This window comes from Furipterus horrens, unplaced genomic scaffold (assembly GCF_987537825.1).
Source record: "Furipterus horrens unplaced genomic scaffold, mFurHor1.1.pri manual_scaffold_1, whole genome shotgun sequence".
In the NCBI taxonomy this organism is placed as follows: domain Eukaryota; kingdom Metazoa; phylum Chordata; class Mammalia; order Chiroptera; family Furipteridae; genus Furipterus; species Furipterus horrens.
The window spans coordinates 54,637,266-54,658,851 of NW_028327171.1; the positions used below are offsets into that span (position 1 = coordinate 54,637,266).

Sequence of the window (21,586 nt, forward strand, 5' to 3'; positions counted from 1 at the left end):
CTTTCAATCCATTTTTAAGCTAATTACTTGTAAGTCATTTGCTGTACCAGTAAAGCCAATGGTTTTTTAAAAAATTAACATCAAAAGCCAGTTCCCCATGAATCATCGACATCACCTGTTGATGAGACAAGGCGAGTTTTACTGCTTATTGCAGTTAGACAAAAAACTACCTGCAAAGCCCTGGCATTGTCTTGGGAGCTCAAAAGGTCCTTCTATCTTGGCTGAAGCATGGACTATATAGGTGGAATATCAGCAGATGAGGCCCGAGTCAAATCCTGAGGGTTTTTGATTGCCATTTATGAATTTGGACTTGACCCTCACATATCTCCCCATGCCTTTTATCACTCCTACCCATTCATCCACTTATTTAATAAATATTTATTGAGCATATACCACGTGTTAAGTACCAGGGAAACAGCCCCAAACATATCATAGAGCTCATACTCTAACTGGGGGAGGGGTGTGTGTAATAATAAGCACATAAATATATAATGTCAGAGAATGCAAAGGAGTAAAATAGGAACTAATGAGTGCCATCAGTGGTTGTGGTGATGCTTGCTATTTTATGTAGGATAATTAGAGAAGGCCATTAGGTGCATTTGAGCAATATTAAAGGACTTATGGATATTTGGGAAAAGTGAGTTCCAGGCAGAGGGAACAGCAAGTTCAAAGGTCCTATATAGTGGGTGAGAGGACATACTAGGAGTGACAGGGAACATTTGAAAGGTTTTAAAGCTAGGGAACTCCAACAGGTTTCTGTTTTACTAAGATCACTGACAGCAGAATATTGTGGAAGATAGATTGTTGACCATTTGAGATGGGTGTTAGGAAGGAATTAAGAAACCTGAAGAAAGGCACTGACAGTTTCCAGAGGTATTAAGAAGTGGAACTGACAGATTTTGGTGACTGGATGTGGTGGGCAAGGAAAACCAAGGATTTGCTCAGATCTCTGACTTAGGAAGAAAGAAGGCAAGAATGAATGTTGGCCCTATCAACCAAGACAGGAAATAAAGAAAAACCAGTTTTAACAGGAGATTAGAGGAAGATCAAGGAAGCATGGCAGGAAAGTTGCTTCAGTTTTGGACATTTGAGTATGAAGTACTTTTGGGACTGGGAGAAAGTGTGGGCTGGAGATGGGATTTGAAAGTCATTGGCATATAGAGGCAATAGTTAAAACCATGGAACTTTTCTTTTGAGTAGTGGTGTTTTGCTTATTTAAAAATTACTTGTGTTCAAAGATCTGAAATTTTACAATCCATTGTTATTTACCTTCACAACTTGTTGATAAGACTTTAGAAAAGTATTTCCTCATGGGTATTCTTCTTTGTGGCAATTTAGGAAAATTTAAACCTAGCCCTGAATTCTGCCTCAGCCATTGGTTGTACGGTGGTCAACATTGGTGCACAGGACCTCAAAGAAGGAAAACCTCACTTAGTCTTGGGACTTCTCTGGCAGATCATCAAAGTTGGTCTTTTTGCTGATATTGAGATTTCCAGGAATGAAGGTATGATCATAAAAAATATATACTTTTCATTGACATATACCTATTACAGGAAGAATTTATATCTCAGTGTTTTTCTCTTAGCTTTGATTGCATTGCTAAACGAAGGCGAGGAACTAGAAGAGCTGATGAAGCTTTCTCCAGAGGAATTACTGCTGCGATGGGTGAACTACCATTTGACCAATGCAGGATGGCATACCATCAACAACTTCAGCCATGACATTAAGGTTTACATTTTAATGTTCAAATTTGTAATGGAACATAAGGATGTACAATGTAAAAGCAAAAGGGATACAGAGTTAAATATGAATCACAGTGTAGGAAATGAAATTTCGCATTTCTCTGAGAATGCGAATTACAAAATTTTATCTTTAAAAAACTGGTTTATTGACTTTTAATAAGAACTACAACTGGCTGTGAGAAGAAGAAGATGCTCCTTAGCAGATTAAAGCATTCACTCCATTTTATAGTCCACAGGTAGATTATATCTGTTTGTCAGACTAGAGGCCCTTGTTCACCTGACTAGTTCAACACTCTTATGGCCACTTGGTCGATAACTAGCTAATAGGGAACCAAATTATCTGTGGGCACAGGGAATCAGTAGACGAAAGGAGGTCTTCAGGTAGGTCTCTCAGTCACGGTAGCTGGAACACTTCCTCCCTGTTGGAAGACCATTGTCAAGGAAACTGTAACACATTCAGTCTGCATAATAACTCTCATGGTCCCTGCCAGGACAGGCATTACCAACTTGGGTCCTTATGACTTTTTCTTCCCTATGATTTTTTTTCAGGTTAATCAGTGTTGATATTAATTCATATTTTCTCTTTAGATACATTAACACTTTCAGTAAGGTTATGTTTTTGCTGTAATGGCGTAGATGACAGTCTCTCTCTTTGAAGTGACTTTGTCTGCTGTCTGCTTTCATCTGTTATATACTCATTTAAAGTTTGATTTGGGGGGCTGTCTTTTTTTTTTTTAAGGAAATTTATTCTTCTTTAAATAGCTCAAACTGCAAATAAATCAATCAGTTAGTGGCATCAGCCTAAGACATGTGATGCATCTTTGTCAGCTGGCTTCATAGCACCTCAGTACAGAGGAGAGAAAAGGTCTCAAAGCAAAGTCACAATGTTAGTGGTTAGAACCCTTGGTTAAATGAGACTGCAGTGAGTACACATGGAGATTGCAGGGCTAGTGTTTCATTGGTACTTTAACTCTGTACATGACATCACCTATGAAAAATATGAAATGCAATATGTATATATCTCAAACCCTTGAAGGACAGATTTTAACTCGACAGACTTGGGTGTAATATCGAAAGAGCTGAGTTTTTACAAAGCCTATTTTTGTTAACTTTACATACACATTTGTAACCTGAAATTCCTGAACACATCTTTGACGTAGTGAAATTGGGACTGAACAAAAAAGAAAGGAAAGCTCTGTGAATCAACTGTCTTTACTGTTTTCCAAAGAAGAAAAGAAAAATCTGACTGTGGTCAGTTTCCCATAGAAATTGTGTTACCATGTCATGTGCTAGAATTCGTCCAGTGGGGGCACCGTAGAGTGGTGACACAGGACTAATGTTTGGTCCGTGTGCACTGAGCATGATTTCTGCACCCTACTCAGGCCTGATTGCTTGATGTTAACTTTCAGAAAATGTAGTTACAGCGTTCTTCATTATGAACACAAAAAGACTAAAAATACCCCTGGTAATTTCAATATAGCCAGTCTGTAACCTCATGACTACAAATTTAAATGTTAACAGGCAGCAAGCATGAATATGTTCCCATGGTGTTCTGGTGCAGATTGCACTAGCACTGTTGATGTCTATCCTATGCCTTCTCCAAAGAGATCAAAGACTTAACCCATGCATACCACTTGCAGAAAGGGATTTCCAGGAACCAGCATCTTAAAGAAAAAGAGTGTTCTCTGAAACATAACTGGTATTGAATCCTCATAGTCTAAAATTATTAGTATATGCTGGCCTTTCATTTTATACTACTATATAGTGAATAAAGAGCAATCAGGAGCTATGGAACCTTACTTGCAAGAATTTTAAATTTGGACAGACTCCCAGCAGGCAGTTACTTCTCAAGAATCTCTATACAAAAATTGTAGAATACTAGGCGTATATTCACACACCAGGACACATTGGGTAGCTAGCCCATGGCACCAGTGAGGATCACCCAGAATTATGTAACTGGGTATTTTTCAGTTTCTAAATTAAGGCATATTCAGAAATTTCCATGTATATGTTGACACCACTTTTCTTTTTTCTTAAGTATATTTTATCAATTATGCTATTACAGTTGTCCCACTTTTTTTCCCCTTTGCCCCCCTCCACCTGGTACCCTCTTCCCTCCAGCAATTCCCCCACTTAGCTCATGTCCATGGGTTGTAGATATAAGTTCTTTGGCTTCACCATTTCCTGTATTATTCTTAACATCCCCCTGTCTATTTTGTTCCTACAAATTATGCTTCTGTAATCCCTGCATCATTTCCCCCATTCTCCCTATTCCCCCTCCCATCTGATAACCTTCCATATGATCTCCATAACTATGATTCTGTTCCTGTTCTGGTTGTTTGCTTAGTTAGTTAGTTTGTTTTTAGATTTAGTTGTTGATAGTTTTGAATTTTTTGGCTTTTTAATGCTCATAGTTTTTATCTCTTTTTCTTAAATAAGTCCCTTTAACATTTCCTGTATAATAGTTGGTGGTGATGAACTCCTTTACTTTTTTCTTGTCTGGGGAACACTTTATCTGCCCTTCGATTCTAAATGATAGCTTTGCTGGATAGAGTAACCTAGGTTGTAGATCCCTGCTTTTCATGACTGTGAATACTTCTTACCAGTCCCTTCTAGCCTGCAAAATTTCTTTTGAGAGATCAGTTGATAGTCTTAGGGGAATTTCTTTGTAGGTAATGTTCTGCTTTTCTCTTGCTGCTTTTAAGAGTCTCTCTTTATCTTTAACTTTTGGCATTTTAATTATGATGTATCTTGGTGTGGTCCTCTTTGGGTTCAACTTGTTTGGGACTCCCTGTGCTTCTTCGACCTGTATGGGAAGATATCCTTCATTGTTTTTTCAAGTGATTTTTCAATTCTTGCTCTTCTTCTTCTCCTTCTGGCACCCCTGTGATTCAGATGTTGGCACATTTGGAGATGTCACAGAGGTTCCTAAGCCTATCCTTGTTTTTTTGAATTCTTGTTTCTTTTTGTTGTTGTTCTGGTTGAATGTTTACCTCTTCCTTATATTCCAAATCGTTGGTTTGAATCCCAGCTTACTTCCCTTCTCTGTTGGTTTCCTGTGGATTATTCTTTATTTCACTCAGGGTAAACTTTTTTCTTCCTTTATTTTTTTGCTGTACTCAAGGAGTTCTCTGAGCATCCTGATAACCAGTGTTTTCAATTCTGCATGTGATAGGTTGGCTATCTCCATTTTGTTTCCACTTATTTGTATCTTCCTTAGGTTCTTTCTTCAGTGTCCTATAGTTTTCCAAGTACAGGTCTTTTACCTCCTTGATTAAGAATATTCCTAGGTGCCTTAGTTTGTTTGTTTGGTTTTTTTGTTACAATAGTAAATGGGATTATTTTCTTAGTTTTTCTTTCTGACAGTTCATTATTGTTGAACAATAAAATGGCAAAAAATACAAATCTATCAATAATTGAATCTAAAAAACAAACTAAGCAAACATGAAGAGCAGCGACAGAATCATGGATACAGAGAGTATTTTGTTGGTTGCCAGATAAGGTGTGGGGGAGTGGGTGAAGAGGTGAGGGGATTAAGAAGTACAAATAGGTAGTTACAGAGTAGCCATAGGGATATACAGTGCAGTATAGGAAATGGAGTAGCTGAGGAACTTATACACATGACCCATGGGCATGATCAATGGTGGGGGATTGCCTGAGGGAGTTGGGGGTGCTGGATGGAGGGGGTCAAAGGACAAAAAATCAGGGCAACATTAATAGCATAATCAACAAAATATAATTTAAAAAAACAAAAAAGATTCCCTCTTTGTCTTTTTTCTTTGGCATTTTACTTGTGGTATGTCTTGGTGTGAGCCTTTTTTGGGTTCATCTTGTTTCAGACTCTCTGTGCTTCCTGCACTTGCGCTTTGTTGTTGTTGTTGTTTGTTTGTTTTTTTGTTTTTCTTTTCTAGGTTAGGGAAGTTTTTGGTCATTATTTCTTCAGATAGTTTCTTAGTCACTTGCTCTCTCTCTTGTCTTTCTGGTACTCCTATTGAAGACCAAGACATTTTTAAGTGATATAAAAGTAAAGCTTTTAAATAAACTATGGAACATAGCCTTCCCTCCCATTCCCTACCACAACTCACAGCTCACCTCTTTAACAGTGTAAGGTAGACGTCCCTCAAAATACAGGCTCATATGTTATATTCAGTATGGTGATAAATGTAGGCAATTATAAAATAAGTTGAGCTTTGCTTCTTGGTGAAGCCACATTAAGTTATTTTTTAAGTGAATCTACCCAACAAAGCTATCATTTGGAATCGAAGGACAAATAAAGAGCTTCCCAGGCTAGAATAAGCTAAAAGAGTTCTTCACCATCAAGTCAGTGTTATATGAAATGTTAAAGGGTCATTTTTAAAAGAAGAAAAATAGATAAACAGTATAAACAATAAAATGGCAATAAATACATATCTATCAATAATTAAATCTAAAAAAACAATATACTAACAAGTAGAACAGAAAAGACTTACAGATATAGGGAATATTTTGACAGTTGTCAGATGATTGGAGCATTGTTCTGTATACCAAAAAGGTTGCAGGTTCAATCCTTGGTGAGGGCACATACCTGGGTTGCAAATCTCATACCTAGTGAGAGCAGGTATGGGAGGCAACCTATTCATGTTTTTCTCTCATGTCTCTCTCTCTCTCTCTCTCTCTCTCTCTCTCTCTCTCTCTCTCTCTCTCTCTCTCTCTCTCTCTCTCTCCCTCTCTCCCTCTCTCCCTCTCCGTCTCCCTCTCCTTCTCACTCTCCCTCTCTCTCTTCTCCCTACTCCTTCCCTTTATCCCCATCCCTCTCTCTCCCCTTTTCTCTCTCTAAAGTCAATAAACATATTCTTGGGTGAGGATTAAAAAGAAAACGAAAAAGAACTCCCTGGGTGGTGTGGCTCAGTTACTTGGGCATTGTCCTGCAAAGAGAAAGGTTGCTGGTTTTTGATTCCCATTCAGGGCATATGCCTAGGTTGTGGGTTCAGTCCCCAGTTGGGGTGCATACCTAAGGCAACCAATTGATGTTTCTCTATCACATCAATATTTCTTTCTTTCTCCCTCCCTACCCCCCTCTAAAAAAACAAAAACAAAAAACAACAACAAAAACCAAAGAAGTAGTTCAAATTGGTTGTTACAGAATAGTTATGTGGATATAAAGTACAGCATAGGGAATGTAGTCAATAATCTAATAACCATGTATAGTGCCAGATGGGTATGAGATTTTTCAGGATGATCACTTAGTAAATTACATAATGTCTAAATCACTGGGGGGTTCACCTGAAATTAATATAAAATTGTATGCCAAATGTAATTGAAAAATAAAAAATTATTAAATGGAAAAATAAAATAAAAGAGAAAGAAAAATCTGCTGCAAGTCAGCCCTCCACCCTAGGCACCCAGCCAGAGTGTTGGGCTCTTGTCCTGGAGGCTGCACACTTGGAGGAGGACTGGACTAGAGGAGGAGGAGGAGGACTGGAGTGCCCTGAAGGGAGTTCCACCTTTCCCCTGGCTGCAGCGGGCTTTTCCATTTAAAAATTAAGTTCATCAGATATTTATTAAATCATTCCTGTGGGACATTATGCCAGGCATAGAGGATGCAATGACCTTGCCCTTGAGAAGCTTACACAGGGAGAAAACACATCTAGTAGATGGATATTTCAGTTATCTATTGCTGTATAACAAGACACTTGAAAATGTAATAACCTTAATAACAACTTGTTTCTCAGAATTCTCTGGCTTAATGCAGCTTACTTGGGTGATTCTGCCTCAAATGGTTCTGGTTTGGATCACAGACTCTACATTCAGTTATGAGTTTTGCTGGTATGGAATGTGAGCAAGGGCACCAATCACATGTCTAGTGACTCACTGCTTCTCCAGGAGGCTTTTCCACATGACTAGCTTGGGCATCCTCACAGCATGACAGTCTCAGATGGTTGCACTTCATATGTGGAAGCTGACTCCAAGAGGACCAAAGCAGAAGCTCTCAAGGCTTGTGCTTGGAATCCCCAGAATGCCACTTCAACTGCATTCTATTGGTCAAAGCAGGTCACAAGTCCAGTCTCAGTTAAAGGGGAGGGCAGATAGACTCTGACTTTTAATGGGAGAAGCCATAAGAATGTACAGGGAAGAATTATGATAGCCATCTTTGGATATGACTTCATTGGATGATTTATTATAGGTGGTCACATTAGAGAATCTAGGGAAAGCTTCCAAAATATAATACTTCATCCTGATCTTAACTGATGCTGATGCTTGGCAATGTAAATGAATGAAAATGGTGAGGAAGAGTATTCCAACGTAGAGAACAGTGTTGCTAGAAGCTCTGAAGTGCAAAAGAGCATAGTGCATTCAAGAACCTATAATCTTTAGGCTTAGAGTTATTATTCCATTCTTGATATGGGGGCTATTTCCTCCATTTCAGCACTTTTTTTCCAGTGATGATTTTATTTTAAAAATTCTATTTTATTTTTTTCCTTGAAGGATTCAAGAGCCTATTTTCATCTGCTCGATCAGATCTCACCTAAAGGTGACCGGGATGATGGACCTGCTATTGCCATTGATCTTTCAGGATTTAATGTGAGTAGAGTTTTTAATTAAATTTTTTAGAAATGTTGATAAAATAAACATAAAATTTACTTTTTAAAAATCATTTTAAGTGTAAAGTTCAGTGGCATTAAGTATATTTTCATTGTGTGCAATCATCCCCACTATCCATATCTAGAACTTTTTCATCATCCCATAGTGAAACCTGTACCCAGTAATAATTCCCCATTCCCTTTGCCTGAAAATCCCTGAGTTTGACCAATGAGTACAGTCAAATTTAGAGTGCAGTTCTCAACAGGCAGCATTCCCTGTGGAGTCCTCAGCTCTTCCTTAAATTTGTTTTCAGAAGTTTTTTCATTCCCTAAGCTCCAAATCTCCATGTTAAGTCATCTGGTTTACATGAAGAAAGGGAATTGCAGAATTCCAACCTTGAGTTTGTGTGGAATCGACCCTACATCTACTTTCCCTGGTGCAACATAGCTGGGACTCACAGGGTGTTTTTGTGATTATCACTGTGTACTAGGAAAGCAAGCAACAAGCCATTATGAGATTGCTAAGCAATTGATTGTAAGTTCTTCCAACTTATATTTGGAAAAACACAAAATAAAAGATGACAATTTCTAGTATTTATGGTGTAGGAAGGGCTGATACAGATACTGATCCATCTCACACAATCCCTAGGAAGCCCATTCTTTTAGCCTAAGTTGTGAATACCAGGGACGGTTCTATGGAAACATTAAAATCTGGTCAGACTATAGTCGCCATGAAAATCTATTAAGTATTTAAAGTACAATATCCATAACATTTGTTTTTAAAGGCAACTTGTTACTTAATTATATTTCATGTTATTATAATGAAACACCTAAGAAATTTAGTAATGCAAAAGTATACAAATTTGCAAATTAGTTTGAGTCAAAAAATTAGTAACTTAAAAAAAACATGTGAAATGTCAAACATTCAAAAGTGAACAGACTTAGTATACTGAACTAAGGTTCAACAACTATCAATTTATAGTCAATCTTTTTTCACTTTTATCACCTGCCTATTTCCTTCCTCACCCATATTATTTTGAAGCAAATCCTAGACATCGTATCTTCTTATCAATAAGTATTTCATTATGTATTTCTAAAAGATAAAGATGTAAAATATAACCATAACACCTTACCTGAAAATATTAACAATAATCTGTAATGTCATTTAAATATTTAGTCAGCATTAACATTTACAATTGGCTCACAATATCAGATTTTCTTTTAAAAGTTTTTTTGAAGTAAGATCTATATAAGGTCCACATATTGTGATTTGTTGATGTCTACTCTAGTAATGTTTTATTGTTGTTTAATAGCATTAAACTTACCACTTTACTTGATTTTATTTACATTTCTGCTTTTCTGCAAGTCTGGTGCATAGAATTAGATGTCATAATTCTTCTATGCTACATTGTCATCATGGATCCCTACATATTCATTTGTTTATTCAGTTATTCACTCTTATTTTGGGGATTGGGATGGATAATGTGAATATTCCAGAATTAAATAATGGTGATGGTTTTACAACTTTGTAAATATACTGAAAATCACATAATTGTGTACTTGAAAATGGTGAATTTTATGGGATGTGAATTATATCTCAATAAAAAATATTTAAAATACATATCATCAATCTAATCATAGAGAGAGCATTAGACACATTCGAATTGAATGATATTCTACAGCATAACTGGTAGAGTATACCAGTATTTTTCAAGTGTCAAGAACATAAAAGTAAAAAATAAAAGTCTAGAAACTGCCTCAGATTGGAAGAACCCAAGGAAACATGAAAACGAAATATTTTTGTAGTCGTTTGTTCTGAAATTGTAATAAGTGCCTATGAACTCTCAATTCAACAAGAAAGGTAAGACCCTGACATTAATTTAGCTCTGCAGTTCTTCCCAATGCCTTCTCTCTGCCTTACCTTAATGTAATAATAACCACCTTGAATCTTCTGTTCATTTTCTTTTGCTTTTCTTTTTATATAGTTCCCTTTCAACCAAATAGTCCTTAGAAAATTAATTTATTTTACTTTTTAACTTCATATAACGTTTATCACGTTGTATTTAAATTTCTAGTGCTCATTTTAAATACGTTGTACTCCTAAGTCACTCATATTGTTGTATGTTATTGTGTGAATATAACAGTTCATTTATCTACTCTCTTTTGATAAGCATTTGGGTTGTTTCTGGGGTTTTTGCAACTGTAAAAAGTGGTGTTCCTTCTGATTTTAATATTTTTTATTAAAATATAATATTCCAACTTGTTTTCATTGAGAAAAGAGTCTACTGAAAATATCATTTAGGGTAGAATGGGTGAGACAACGAAGCCTCTTAGCCAGAAGGCACTCTAATCTATGGCCTTGATCAAGTCATCTATAATTTGATCAGTAGGAGTTTACGAATACAGTACTTGAGAGTTTTGTTGAGAATGTCTGCAATGAGGGTGAAATATTACTCTGGTCCCAGCAAGAAGACTCAGAGGCTTATTTTTATTGACTTAAAAGAAATGGGGAAGTTGATTTGGACTTCCTGCACATTCTGACCTTATTTTGAGCTATTATTAGCTATGTTTCCAGAAGAGTAATTTGCCCTGGCTGGTTTAGCTCAGTGGATTGAGCGTCGGCCTGCGAGCTAAGTGTCGCTGGTTCGATCTTCCAGTCAGGGTACATCAGAGAAGGAAAACTCTGACTCCAAAAAACCTCCGCTGCCTTGCGGCATACCTCTTCAGGGGAAAGGCTAAGGGAGTAAACCCCGACAGAAAATCCGGAGCCGGAGTCCCTAAGGCGGTTTGACGTTGTAGTCAACACCGGCAACTCCTGCGGCGCACCTGAAGCCAAGCTGTATCGACTCCGTCTTTCCCTTGGACCCTTCAGCTGCGAAGAGAGGGGGGGTCTGCTGCATGGGCAACAGCAGACCCTCCATATTACCCTGCCCAGGCTCTGTAGCTTCAGCGTCATCACAAGATGTCGATTCAACACGGGAGGAGACAGATACCATGTCACTCCCGAGTCGGACTGCACAGCCATTCTCGGCGGTGCAGATAGACTCTTAAGAAGCTACACCATCGTCTCTCGAGACGGACGGCTGCCGACGACGACGAATTTCATATAAATAAATAAATAAATAAGTGTGTGTGTGTGTGTGTGTGTGTGTGTGTGTGTATAAAGCTATGCCAATCAAAAGTTTAATCTTGACCATTTTTATTTTGTATCATTGTTAGGAGAAAAATGACCTGAAGCGTGCTGGATTCATGCTTCAAGAAGCAGATAAACTGGGCTGCAGACAGTTTGTTACTCCTGCAGATGTGGTTTCAGGCAATCCTAAACTTAATTTAGCTTTTGTAGCTAATCTGTTTAACACATACCCATGCCTACACAAGCCTGATAATAATGACATCGATATGAATTTATTGGAAGGTATGTTCTTTCTGGCTTTAATTGATTCCCTGTATGTCTCTTATGTTATTGTTCTACTTCACTGTCAGAGGTGGGGGGGTGTGGTGGGAGATGTAATTTACTGTGTGTGGGCATGTGCATCCATTAAAAAGTTCATATTAAAGTGTTGTTGGTTTTGGTTAAAAGAGAGTGCTGGGGTAAATCTTACACTTGTCTGTCATTTCTCTATGAGATGTTAGTGAAAACTATCATACATTAAAAATATTCTCTTAAATGACCACATAACATAACTCCACCACGAATATGGACAATGAATTACCTATTGGAAAAATTATTATCTGTAGCTTTTCTCCTTTGAAAGCTACAGTTTGACTCTAGTATTGTTTTCTTTTTAATGCTTTTAGTGTACATTAAAAAAATTTACAATATTCATACTTGTCTTGTGTGTGGGCTATTGTTATCTGTCTCATAATTTATAATACTTTCCTATTTTGCTTCATGAAATGCAGATTTGACCCCTCCTAATGTAGGTACTGTATTTAGTACTTTCCTATACTCTATAAATATATTCATTCTGAATGTTCTTTTTATTAGTACCATTTATTCTTTCTATCTGGGTTGATATTTATTTTTTTGTGTTGTTCATGCTGTGTTTTTCTTTTTTCCAGTCTTAATATGCCTAAAGAATGCATGATGACAAGCAAGAAACACAAATGCAACTTAATTAGGATAGCAGGGCAAGGCTTGATTATGGAGATTCTCCACCTAATTTGCCTTCCATAATGATGGAATAGTGTAGTTATAAACACATTAAAAATTAATATTGACAATTGGATTTCATAATTTGATGTTAAGCCTTTATCCCTCTCCTATAAATAAACAAAGTCATCTTTTATCACAAGTAATCTTTGAAAAGATCTATTTAGATTCTAACACATGGATTATTTTGTTATTATTTAACTATGTTTCACTTACTGAATATCATTGAAGCTTACAATATATGAATTGTCATAATGACAGATACATTCTCAGTATCTAGGTCTTTCTCCTTATCTGTTTTCCAGCCTCTCTTCTCTTTTCCCATTCTCACCCTGTCACTCACATGCATACCAAAACCCACATTAGCATCGACTAAAAATCAGAACAGTGCAGCAGTGGTGGCAGTTGTCAGAGGTGGGGCCAATCCTAAAATATTCCCACTAATTGCCCTGGTTCAGAGAAGGTAGTTCTCACGTAGGGATTCTTCTTGGTGCAGAGAATTTGATGATTTGGTCTTCATTCACTCACATCACCCACGTTACTTACTCCCTTCTTCCCTAGTGAGACACAATGGGAAATCAGTTTCATGATCTTTTTCTCTTTGACTGCCACCACCAGTGTTCACTTTATAATGACAGGGTTTTTTTTTTTTTAATTAGTGAAAGAAGTTTCAGAGTTAACAATATGTTCTTTGAGGAATATGATTAATTCAATTCACTCTTCCTGAAATCCAGTAAAATAAAGTAAGGACTATCTTTTCTACTTAGATAATTAAGAGGGAAGATAGATAATAGATTTTTCAACAGAGGAATTTAGGATGAGAAATTAGAATTTTAAAAATATTAAATAAAAAGAAAGACTGCTAAGTTTTTATGAGTCTGGAAAATTTCAGAATCTCTCCGTCTTACATTAGAAGGCATTGTTTAGAGTGGCATATTAAAAATGATCTGCTTTTTATAGTCACCAAATTCTTGCTAGATATCTTTTCCAACTTGCTCGTTCTCCTATTTTTAACGTTTGAATTCTTTTGCTAGTGTTCGGCATGCTTTTGGAATTTTTTAGTGTGAATCAGATTGCTAAATATTTCCATTAGTATTTACTTTATTTATATAAGAAGATATCATGGGAAATATTTATCAATCATCTTTATTTAGAACATATATATGTCCTGATACATCTGCCAAAATGTATTTGACTCTGACTGTCATTGGAATTTTTTCCTCTGTGAATTTGTATTTATAGATCCTTATGAAGTTTGAAGCTTGACCTTATCACATCCCATATTCATATATTAGTATGTCCTCATTGGCAAAGAATTTTATCTATATGGAACTAAAGAAAATCAAAAACCCAACTAAATATTAAACCTTCATATGAAATTGAGCCAAATATATTGGCTATGTATAGAGAGACCATGTCAGAATTAATCTGTGGTGATGGAAAACACACAGGCCGTGGAATTATACTTTGTTCAATCATGGTTCCACCATTGAATATCTGAGTGACCTCTGTGAAGCCTTGGTTTTCTCATATTTAAAACAAGACTAATAATACTTATATTGAAGTATTACAAAGCAAGTTAAAATGGATGAATGAAAAATTTTAGCATATAGTATATGTTCAATAATGGTTAGATAGAGGAAGAAAATAGAGTACATCACTTAACACAGATAGTGTTAAATATATTAGTTCCTTTTCTTCTTAGTAGCATATTTTTAATATATTTGTTACTATTCATGAAACTTTTCAATTGCAGATGTCAGTTTGACCCAGAAAATGAAAAGAATATTTTGTAGTTTATTTCTGTCTTTTATATCAGCAATTAAGATTTTACTCCTAAGGTAGCTTTAGTTGTCTGCAATGCAGGCAACATTTCTGACCTGGAATACATATGTTTTTTAATGCTTTACCGTGGCTCTTGCACAAATGCATAGTGCTGCTGGCTCTGAACATTTTATACCCAGATGACTAGAAATGGTATTAGATAAATAAGTGCTCAATTAAAAAAAATTTATTTTACTTACCAGGTATTAAAAATTAAAATAATAATGGTATAATTAGTTGAGAACAATGGGAAGAAATGTGAACCTCTGAAACTTATAATACTTTAAGAAGACAGTCAAGGTATAAGTTTAGTGTCCTTTTAAATATTATTAACTACATTATCAGGTTCAACAGACTTTAAATATTATTTTAATTAAAAATTAAACAATTGTTATGTTACTAATGTTTGCTATTTTAAAACATAATTTGGATTTTCAGAAATGGAAATAATGTAAAAATTCTTTTATTACTGGAAAAATTCATATACAGCAAAATAACAGATTGTAATAGAGAAACAACTAAAAAGTAAACCCAAGCCACATGCATCAAGTGTTGATTATACTATGTTTATATTTATGTCACTTTGGGGAAAGTTCAGATATTTAATTTGCATCTGTTTAATAAGTCCTATAAAATAAGGCAAGCATGTTTCTAGAAATAATTAGTTTAACTTGGTTCTTTTAAAAAATGTTCTTGTACGGGTTATTTATTATAAAGTGGTAGTGGCAGGTACAACAGATTAATCAGTTACTTTTTATCTACATAAGATTTAACAAAATTTAAGGAAGAAATTGTATGATATATGATAGAGCAAGAATTCAAACATTCTGGGAAAGCTATTAGGTCATGGCATTGAAAACCACATGAAAGTACAGCGGGCAGATTATTTCCTGAACAGTGGCACAAAAAACAGAATCCTTTAGATTTGACAAGGTTTTGGTTTCTCTTCTGGGTGTGCCGGTTTGTAATATCTGTGGCACTGAGTCTGAAGATGCCTGCAGAGATGGCTCTGCGCCAATGGTTCCTGGCGCTCAGATGGTTGTAGATTTATAGGCCAGATTGCCCTGGTAGTCTCACATGAGACAAACTCTAGAGAGGGACTTGAACTTGCCTCTGGTTTAGAAGTGGTGAGAGGTATACTATATAAATGTTTCATTTTTTCAGGAGTCTGGTGATGAGATTCAGGCTAAGCCATCCCATTGTCCCCTAACTTTGCTGAAAAACAAACAATAATGTAATAGTCACCTAGGACTATGCAGTCTAGGAAACGACTAGAAGGTAGAAATGGCAAGGAGAGCACACATCTCTCTCTGCTCACATCGTGTAATAGGATAGCCCATGTTTTCCTTATAAATGAAATAAACACTACTATGAAGGGAATGCTCAGGGAGTTTCAGTAACCACAGGTTAAATAATTGTGCCTGCAGGAATTTCTTCTTAAGGTAATCATTGAGGTCTAGGGACTATGGGGAAATGTGTCTTTCTTTTGCACCCTGTGTGAGGGTGGTGTCCCTTATGTATTTTCAATAATGACAATCTAAAATAACTCAAGAAGCCTGTAAAACAGTTTTATTCCCTCAGTACTTGTTTTTATATAACCTGTAATCCCATCTCTTTCATTGCTATTTGGTATAATTAAAATGTACTTTTGTGTGCCCAGTAACTTTGCTGTGTAAAACCCTATCTGTACAAATTTAGTACTACTGCTTTGGAAAAGGTGTAGCTTTTGTATTTCTGTTTTATGTGCAAGTTTTACCCTGACCGCTAAAAGATTTTCTTTTATTAATTTTTACTTAATCGCTTTGCATGTAATTCTAACTACATATATGGCTACATAAGTTTGTTACTTTTCTGGACAGAGAAACCCATGGCTCAGTAGTTCACAGACATCAAGTAAGGAACTCTAGATGGAAAAATTTGGAGCAAATGGAGGCTTTCTAGACAGAGAGAAAAAAGGGACTTTGGCAATAAGAGGGTTTTTTGGCCCCTAAAAAATTTGTAGTATCATAGGAACCATGGCAAAGTATGTATGGCCAGTTTGTACCTGCCTGAATGGTTTAAAATGCAGTTCTTGATTCCTTTTGACCTGAATCATCAGTGTGAACTTGTATCTACTCTAGGAGAGAGCAAGGAGGAGAGGACATTTCGAAACTGGATGAATTCCTTGGGGGTCAACCCATACATTAATCATTTGTACAGGTAAATATTTTATTGTGTTTCAGCTTTATGACTTGTGTCCAGTTTTTCTAGTTTCAAGTGATAGGTATGTTTACCTGAGAACATTTTATAAAAATCACAAGAATTTTAGCCAACGTTTAGAGTTTCAGAATGTTGGGAATTGGCAATGGAACGGATTTTAAAAGAAAAGTATACCTAGAAAATCCTATAAACTCCACTAAAAGACTACTCGATATAATAAGTGAATTTGGCAAAATCGCAGGGTACAAAATAAATATACAGAAATCTAAGGCATTTCTGTACACCAACAATAAAATAGCAGAGACAGAGACAAAAAAGAAAATACCATTTACTATAGCAACAAGAAAAATAAAGTACCTAGGAGTAAACTTAATCAAAGAGATAGAAGACCTGTACTCTGAAAATTACATAACATTGAAGAAAGAAATTAAGGAAGATACAAATAAATGGAAGCAAATACCATGTTCTTGGATGGGAAGAATCAACATCATCAAAATGGCCATACTACCCAAAGCAATTTACAGATTCAATGCAATCCCTATTAAAATACCAATGACATATTTCATAGACCTAGAACAAATACTCCATAAATTCATATGGAACCAAAAAAGACCCCGAATAGCAAAAGCAATCTTGAGACAGAAGAACACAGCAGGAGGAATTACAACACCAGATATCAAACGATACTACAAAGCCACTGTAATCAAAACAGTCTGGTACTGGCATAAGAACAGACATATAGATCAGTGGAACAGAATAGAGAGTCCAGAAATAAACCCAGGCCTCTATGGTCAACTAATATTTGATAAAGGAGGAAGGAACATAAAATGGAGTGAGAAGAGCCTCTTTAACAAATGGTGCTGGGAGAACTGGATAGGGACCTGCAAAAAAATGAAACTAGACCACCAACTTACACCACACACGAGAATAAACTCAAGATGGATCAAAGACTTAAATGTAAGCCGTGACACCATAAAAGTCCTAGAAGAAAACATAGGCAAGAAAATATCAGATATCTCACGTAACAATTTCTTCATGGATACATCTCCTAAAGCAAGAGAAATAAAGGAAAAAATAAATAAATGGGATTACATCAAACTAAAGAGTTTCTGCTCAGCAAAAGAAAACATCAGCAAGATGAAAAGAAAACCAACCATATGGGAAAACATATTTGCCAATGACATCACAGACAGGGGACCAATTTCCAAAATATATAAAGAGCTGATATGACTCAACATCAAGAAAACAACCCGATTAAAAAATGGGCAAAGGACCTGAACAAACACTTCTCCGAAGAGGACATACAGAAGGTCCATAGACACATGAAAAAATGCTCAACATCATTAGCCATCAGGGAGATGCAAATAAAAACCACAATGAGATACCATTTTACACCAGTCAGAATGGCCATCATCAACAAATCAACAAACAACAAGTGCTGGCGAGGATGTGGAGAAACGGGAACCCTACTGCACTGTTGGTGGGAATGCAGACTGGTACAGCCACTATGGAGAACAGTATGGAATTACCTCAAAAGATTAAAAATGGAACTGCCTTTTGAACCAACGACTCCACTACTAGGATTATACCCGTAGAATCTTGAAACCCCAATTCAAAAGAACTTATGCACCCCTATGTTCATTGCAGCACTGTTTACAATAGCTAAGCGCTGGAAACAACCTAAGTGCCCATCTGTAGATGAGTGGATCAAAAAACTGTGGTACATTTACACAATGGAATACTATGTAGCAGAAAGAAAGAAGGAACTCCTGCCATTTGCAACAACATGGATGGAACTAGAGAGAATTATGCTTAGTGAAATAAGCCAGGCAAAGAAAGAAAAATACCATATGATATCACCTAATACAGGAAACTAAAGAACAACACAAACAAAGGAACTAAATAGAACAAAGAGCAGAATAGCAGTCAATAGTGGGGAGGGGAGAGGGAGAGAAGGGGGATAAGTAAGGGAAGGGTTTAATTAAAGAGCCTGTATGAAAGACTCATGGACATGGACAACAGGGAGGGATATGATTGCGGGAGAGGGGGTGGGTTGGGTGGGGGAGAGAAATTGGGGGAAAAGGGGACAACTGTAGAAAAACCAAAAATAAAAATAAATAAATTTAAAAAAAGTATAGTATTTTTAAAAAGATAATATGGTAAGTTATAATTTTTGATGATACAAATAATTTGGTAAAGATTATCCATCTTACTCTTTTATAACGATTAATCAGGGAAATAAATTATTTCCATTTTAACCTAGTAGAATAGTAGTATTTTATAAATAGTTCTTATCATTATGTCAGTATTTTTCATTATGTCACATTCTATTTATTTTTGCCAAGACCTCAATTCTACCATATTTTGTAGTGTATATTTTTTCCAATTTGTAGAAATAACTTGCTTTCCTTCATATATAATTTATCTTATTGTTTCTTTCTTAAAAATGACATTACATTATTAACATTCGTAGGACTAAGAAAATATTTTACTGAACCATTTCATGTGCTCTCTGGTAATGCTAATGAAAATGTGTTTTTCTAGGTGTGGTTGAAAAGGAGACCTTCCTACTTTCTTTATTATAGGATCTACCAGCCTGGCTTCAAAAATGCAAAAGAACTAAACTTGTATATTTTTAAGAAAAAGGGCCTAATTAACTAAATTTATTAATAATTTGCACAGCCAAGGAAATGCCTTCATGAACATTAACTAAATTATTATTTAAATCTGAACTGAGGATTAATGCCACAAAAGACCAAGTTCATTGGCTAATTGAGGATTTATGATGGAGTAATTTCTGCTTGTTGGTATATATTCAAAATATTCTTTAAAATATAAAACAGTAGTGCCTTATTATGGTAACTGGCTTTGATGTGATAGACTCATTTGATAAACTCGTAGGGTTATGTAAATTCCAGCTAAATGACAAGTAATATATGTCATTTAATCTGGAACTCTTATCATAGCAGAGCATTAAAGGACTCAAATACTGGAAGTGAGGTGTGACTACGTCTTTATGGACATTTGAAAGAATGTCTATAAAATATAATTGAGAGATCTCACCTATAATTGGAACCTAATGAACAAAACAAACAAAAGAGAAAAGTAGAACCAGAGACATGGAAATAAGGAACAAACTCACAGTGACCAGAGGGGAGGGGGAAAATGGATAATGGGGGAAAGGCAGGGAAGGGTCTAGTCAAGGAATAAGTATAAAGGACCCATGGACATGGACAACAGGGTGGGGATTGACTGTGGGAGTGGGGCAGTAGGCAGGGCAGGGGAGAGCAATGGGGTAAAATTGGGACAACTGTAATTGAACAACAATAAAATAAAATAATATATATTAAAATATATAATTGAGAGGAAAGAATAATAGGTCTAGTATGATCCTATTTTTATTTTAAAATTGATTGTATACATATTTGTATATTAATTTTTTTTAATCTGGAGGGGTTAATACTAAACTATGCAACCTGAGTGGTAGCATTTTAGGGTAGTGAGGAGACTTTTATTTTTAATCTTAGTAACTTAGGTATGGTATTTTGTTTTGTTTTACAATGAGAATGTATTTCTATTTTGATTTAAAAGTTAATTTAAAACTAGGGGATTAAGATTTGTTGAAACTCATTGTAAATTGCTCATAAAAGTCAAGAACACTAGAGTTCTCTATGGTTGACAGTAGAGAAGAGAATTGACCAAATTTTTTAGTTAAAGATTATTTGTAGTTAGATCCTGAATAGCTAACACAAGGCTTCTAGGCATATGTAACTTTTTCTTGGGAAAGGGAATTCAGAAAATTCTTAAAAGTAATATGACCTTAAAGAGAACCATTGTATATAGAAAAACAATAGCTAGGGGTTTAGTTGCCACCAGAACCATGTGCCCATGAATTTGTAACTGGATCATATTCCTAAACACGGTAAGTGATTTTAGCTCCTCACCTAAGTATATCAAATATGGACTAAGCCAAAGTATTAGAATAATTTGGATTGATTTTAACTGAAAGTTCTCCCTCTAAACAAGTGATTAAATGTATTTTAAGAACTATCAGCCCTAGAATTTTTCTATGACAAGTTGTTCTGGAACACATCTTGAATTCTCTGGAAATCACTTTAACTCTCTTGGTTTCAGTTTCTCTATTTGAAAAACATGAATAATAATAATACCTAATGCGACATAGAAATGAGTAAATTCATTTAAAGTGAAATAGAAAAATTCATGTAATAGATGAGATTCCAGAAGCTATACAAATACTTTAGTGATTTTTTAATACAAATTTTTCCGTGTGCTTATAGATGACCTAGTCAGCTCTTAATTACTGTCATAATAGACTTTCTCCCTCCATGGCTCAGCAACAGCTATGCCCCCTTCACTGGCATATGGTGTGTGCTCAGAGATGCAAATTAACTTTAATATGAATCTTAGCTAAACATAATCATAAAGCAAGCTGTTGAGAGAGAAAAGCCACATTATATATTATGTCACAGATGCAAGGTAACTTTAATATGAATCTTAGCTAAACATAACTCAGTGAACAAGTTGTTGAGAGAGGAAAGCTGCATTATACATCACAGACTTAGCAAGTTTAAGATCAGTCTTTATTTTTGTGTGTCTTTAGCATACAGAATTGAAAACAGACTCAATAGACCTAATTTGAGCACCTCAGGAGAACTCGTTTTTCTGAATCCAAAGTAGTACTCTTTACTTCAGTAGCTCCTACTTGGTCATAAATTTCTTCCACTTTACCCTTGTTATTTAATATGAACAGCTGCCTACTGTGGAGCTGTTGGGATTTTTATTTAATCATCTTTTAAAAGTTTTAAAAATAATAATACATAAGCACTATATGAACTCCATTCCCAATGTACAAGTTTCAGGAAATAAGTGTGCAGAGTAAAATAAAACATGATAACCCATCCCTAACCCCTCTAATGTTTTTTTCCCCAGCCTACAGATAATCACTGTTAACAGCCCCAAAGCATATATAGGTACTTAAATACTCTTAATTTCGAAAATAAATTTGAGAAATAATAAACTATGCAGTGTTCTATGGGCTGCTTTTTAATTGTAATATACCTCGTAAAGCTTTTCATGTCAGTATATGG

At 35.6% G+C, this 21,586-nt stretch overlaps 1 protein-coding gene across 2 annotated transcripts in view; it reads left to right on the forward strand.

Moving 5' to 3' along the window:
- The window catches only part of PLS1 (plastin 1), a 103,032-nt gene that overhangs the window by 64,176 nt on the left and 17,270 nt on the right, over nucleotides 1-21,586 (forward strand). For both annotated transcript variants that reach the window (XM_090275570.1, XM_090275574.1), the window contains exons 7-11: nucleotides 1,339-1,504; nucleotides 1,586-1,728; nucleotides 8,208-8,303; nucleotides 11,522-11,717; nucleotides 16,400-16,478. In XM_090275570.1, coding sequence (XP_090131696.1) covers nucleotides 1,339-1,504; nucleotides 1,586-1,728; nucleotides 8,208-8,303; nucleotides 11,522-11,717; nucleotides 16,400-16,478 — 680 coding nt within the window. The remainder of the gene's footprint in view (nucleotides 1-1,338; nucleotides 1,505-1,585; nucleotides 1,729-8,207; nucleotides 8,304-11,521; nucleotides 11,718-16,399; nucleotides 16,479-21,586) is intronic.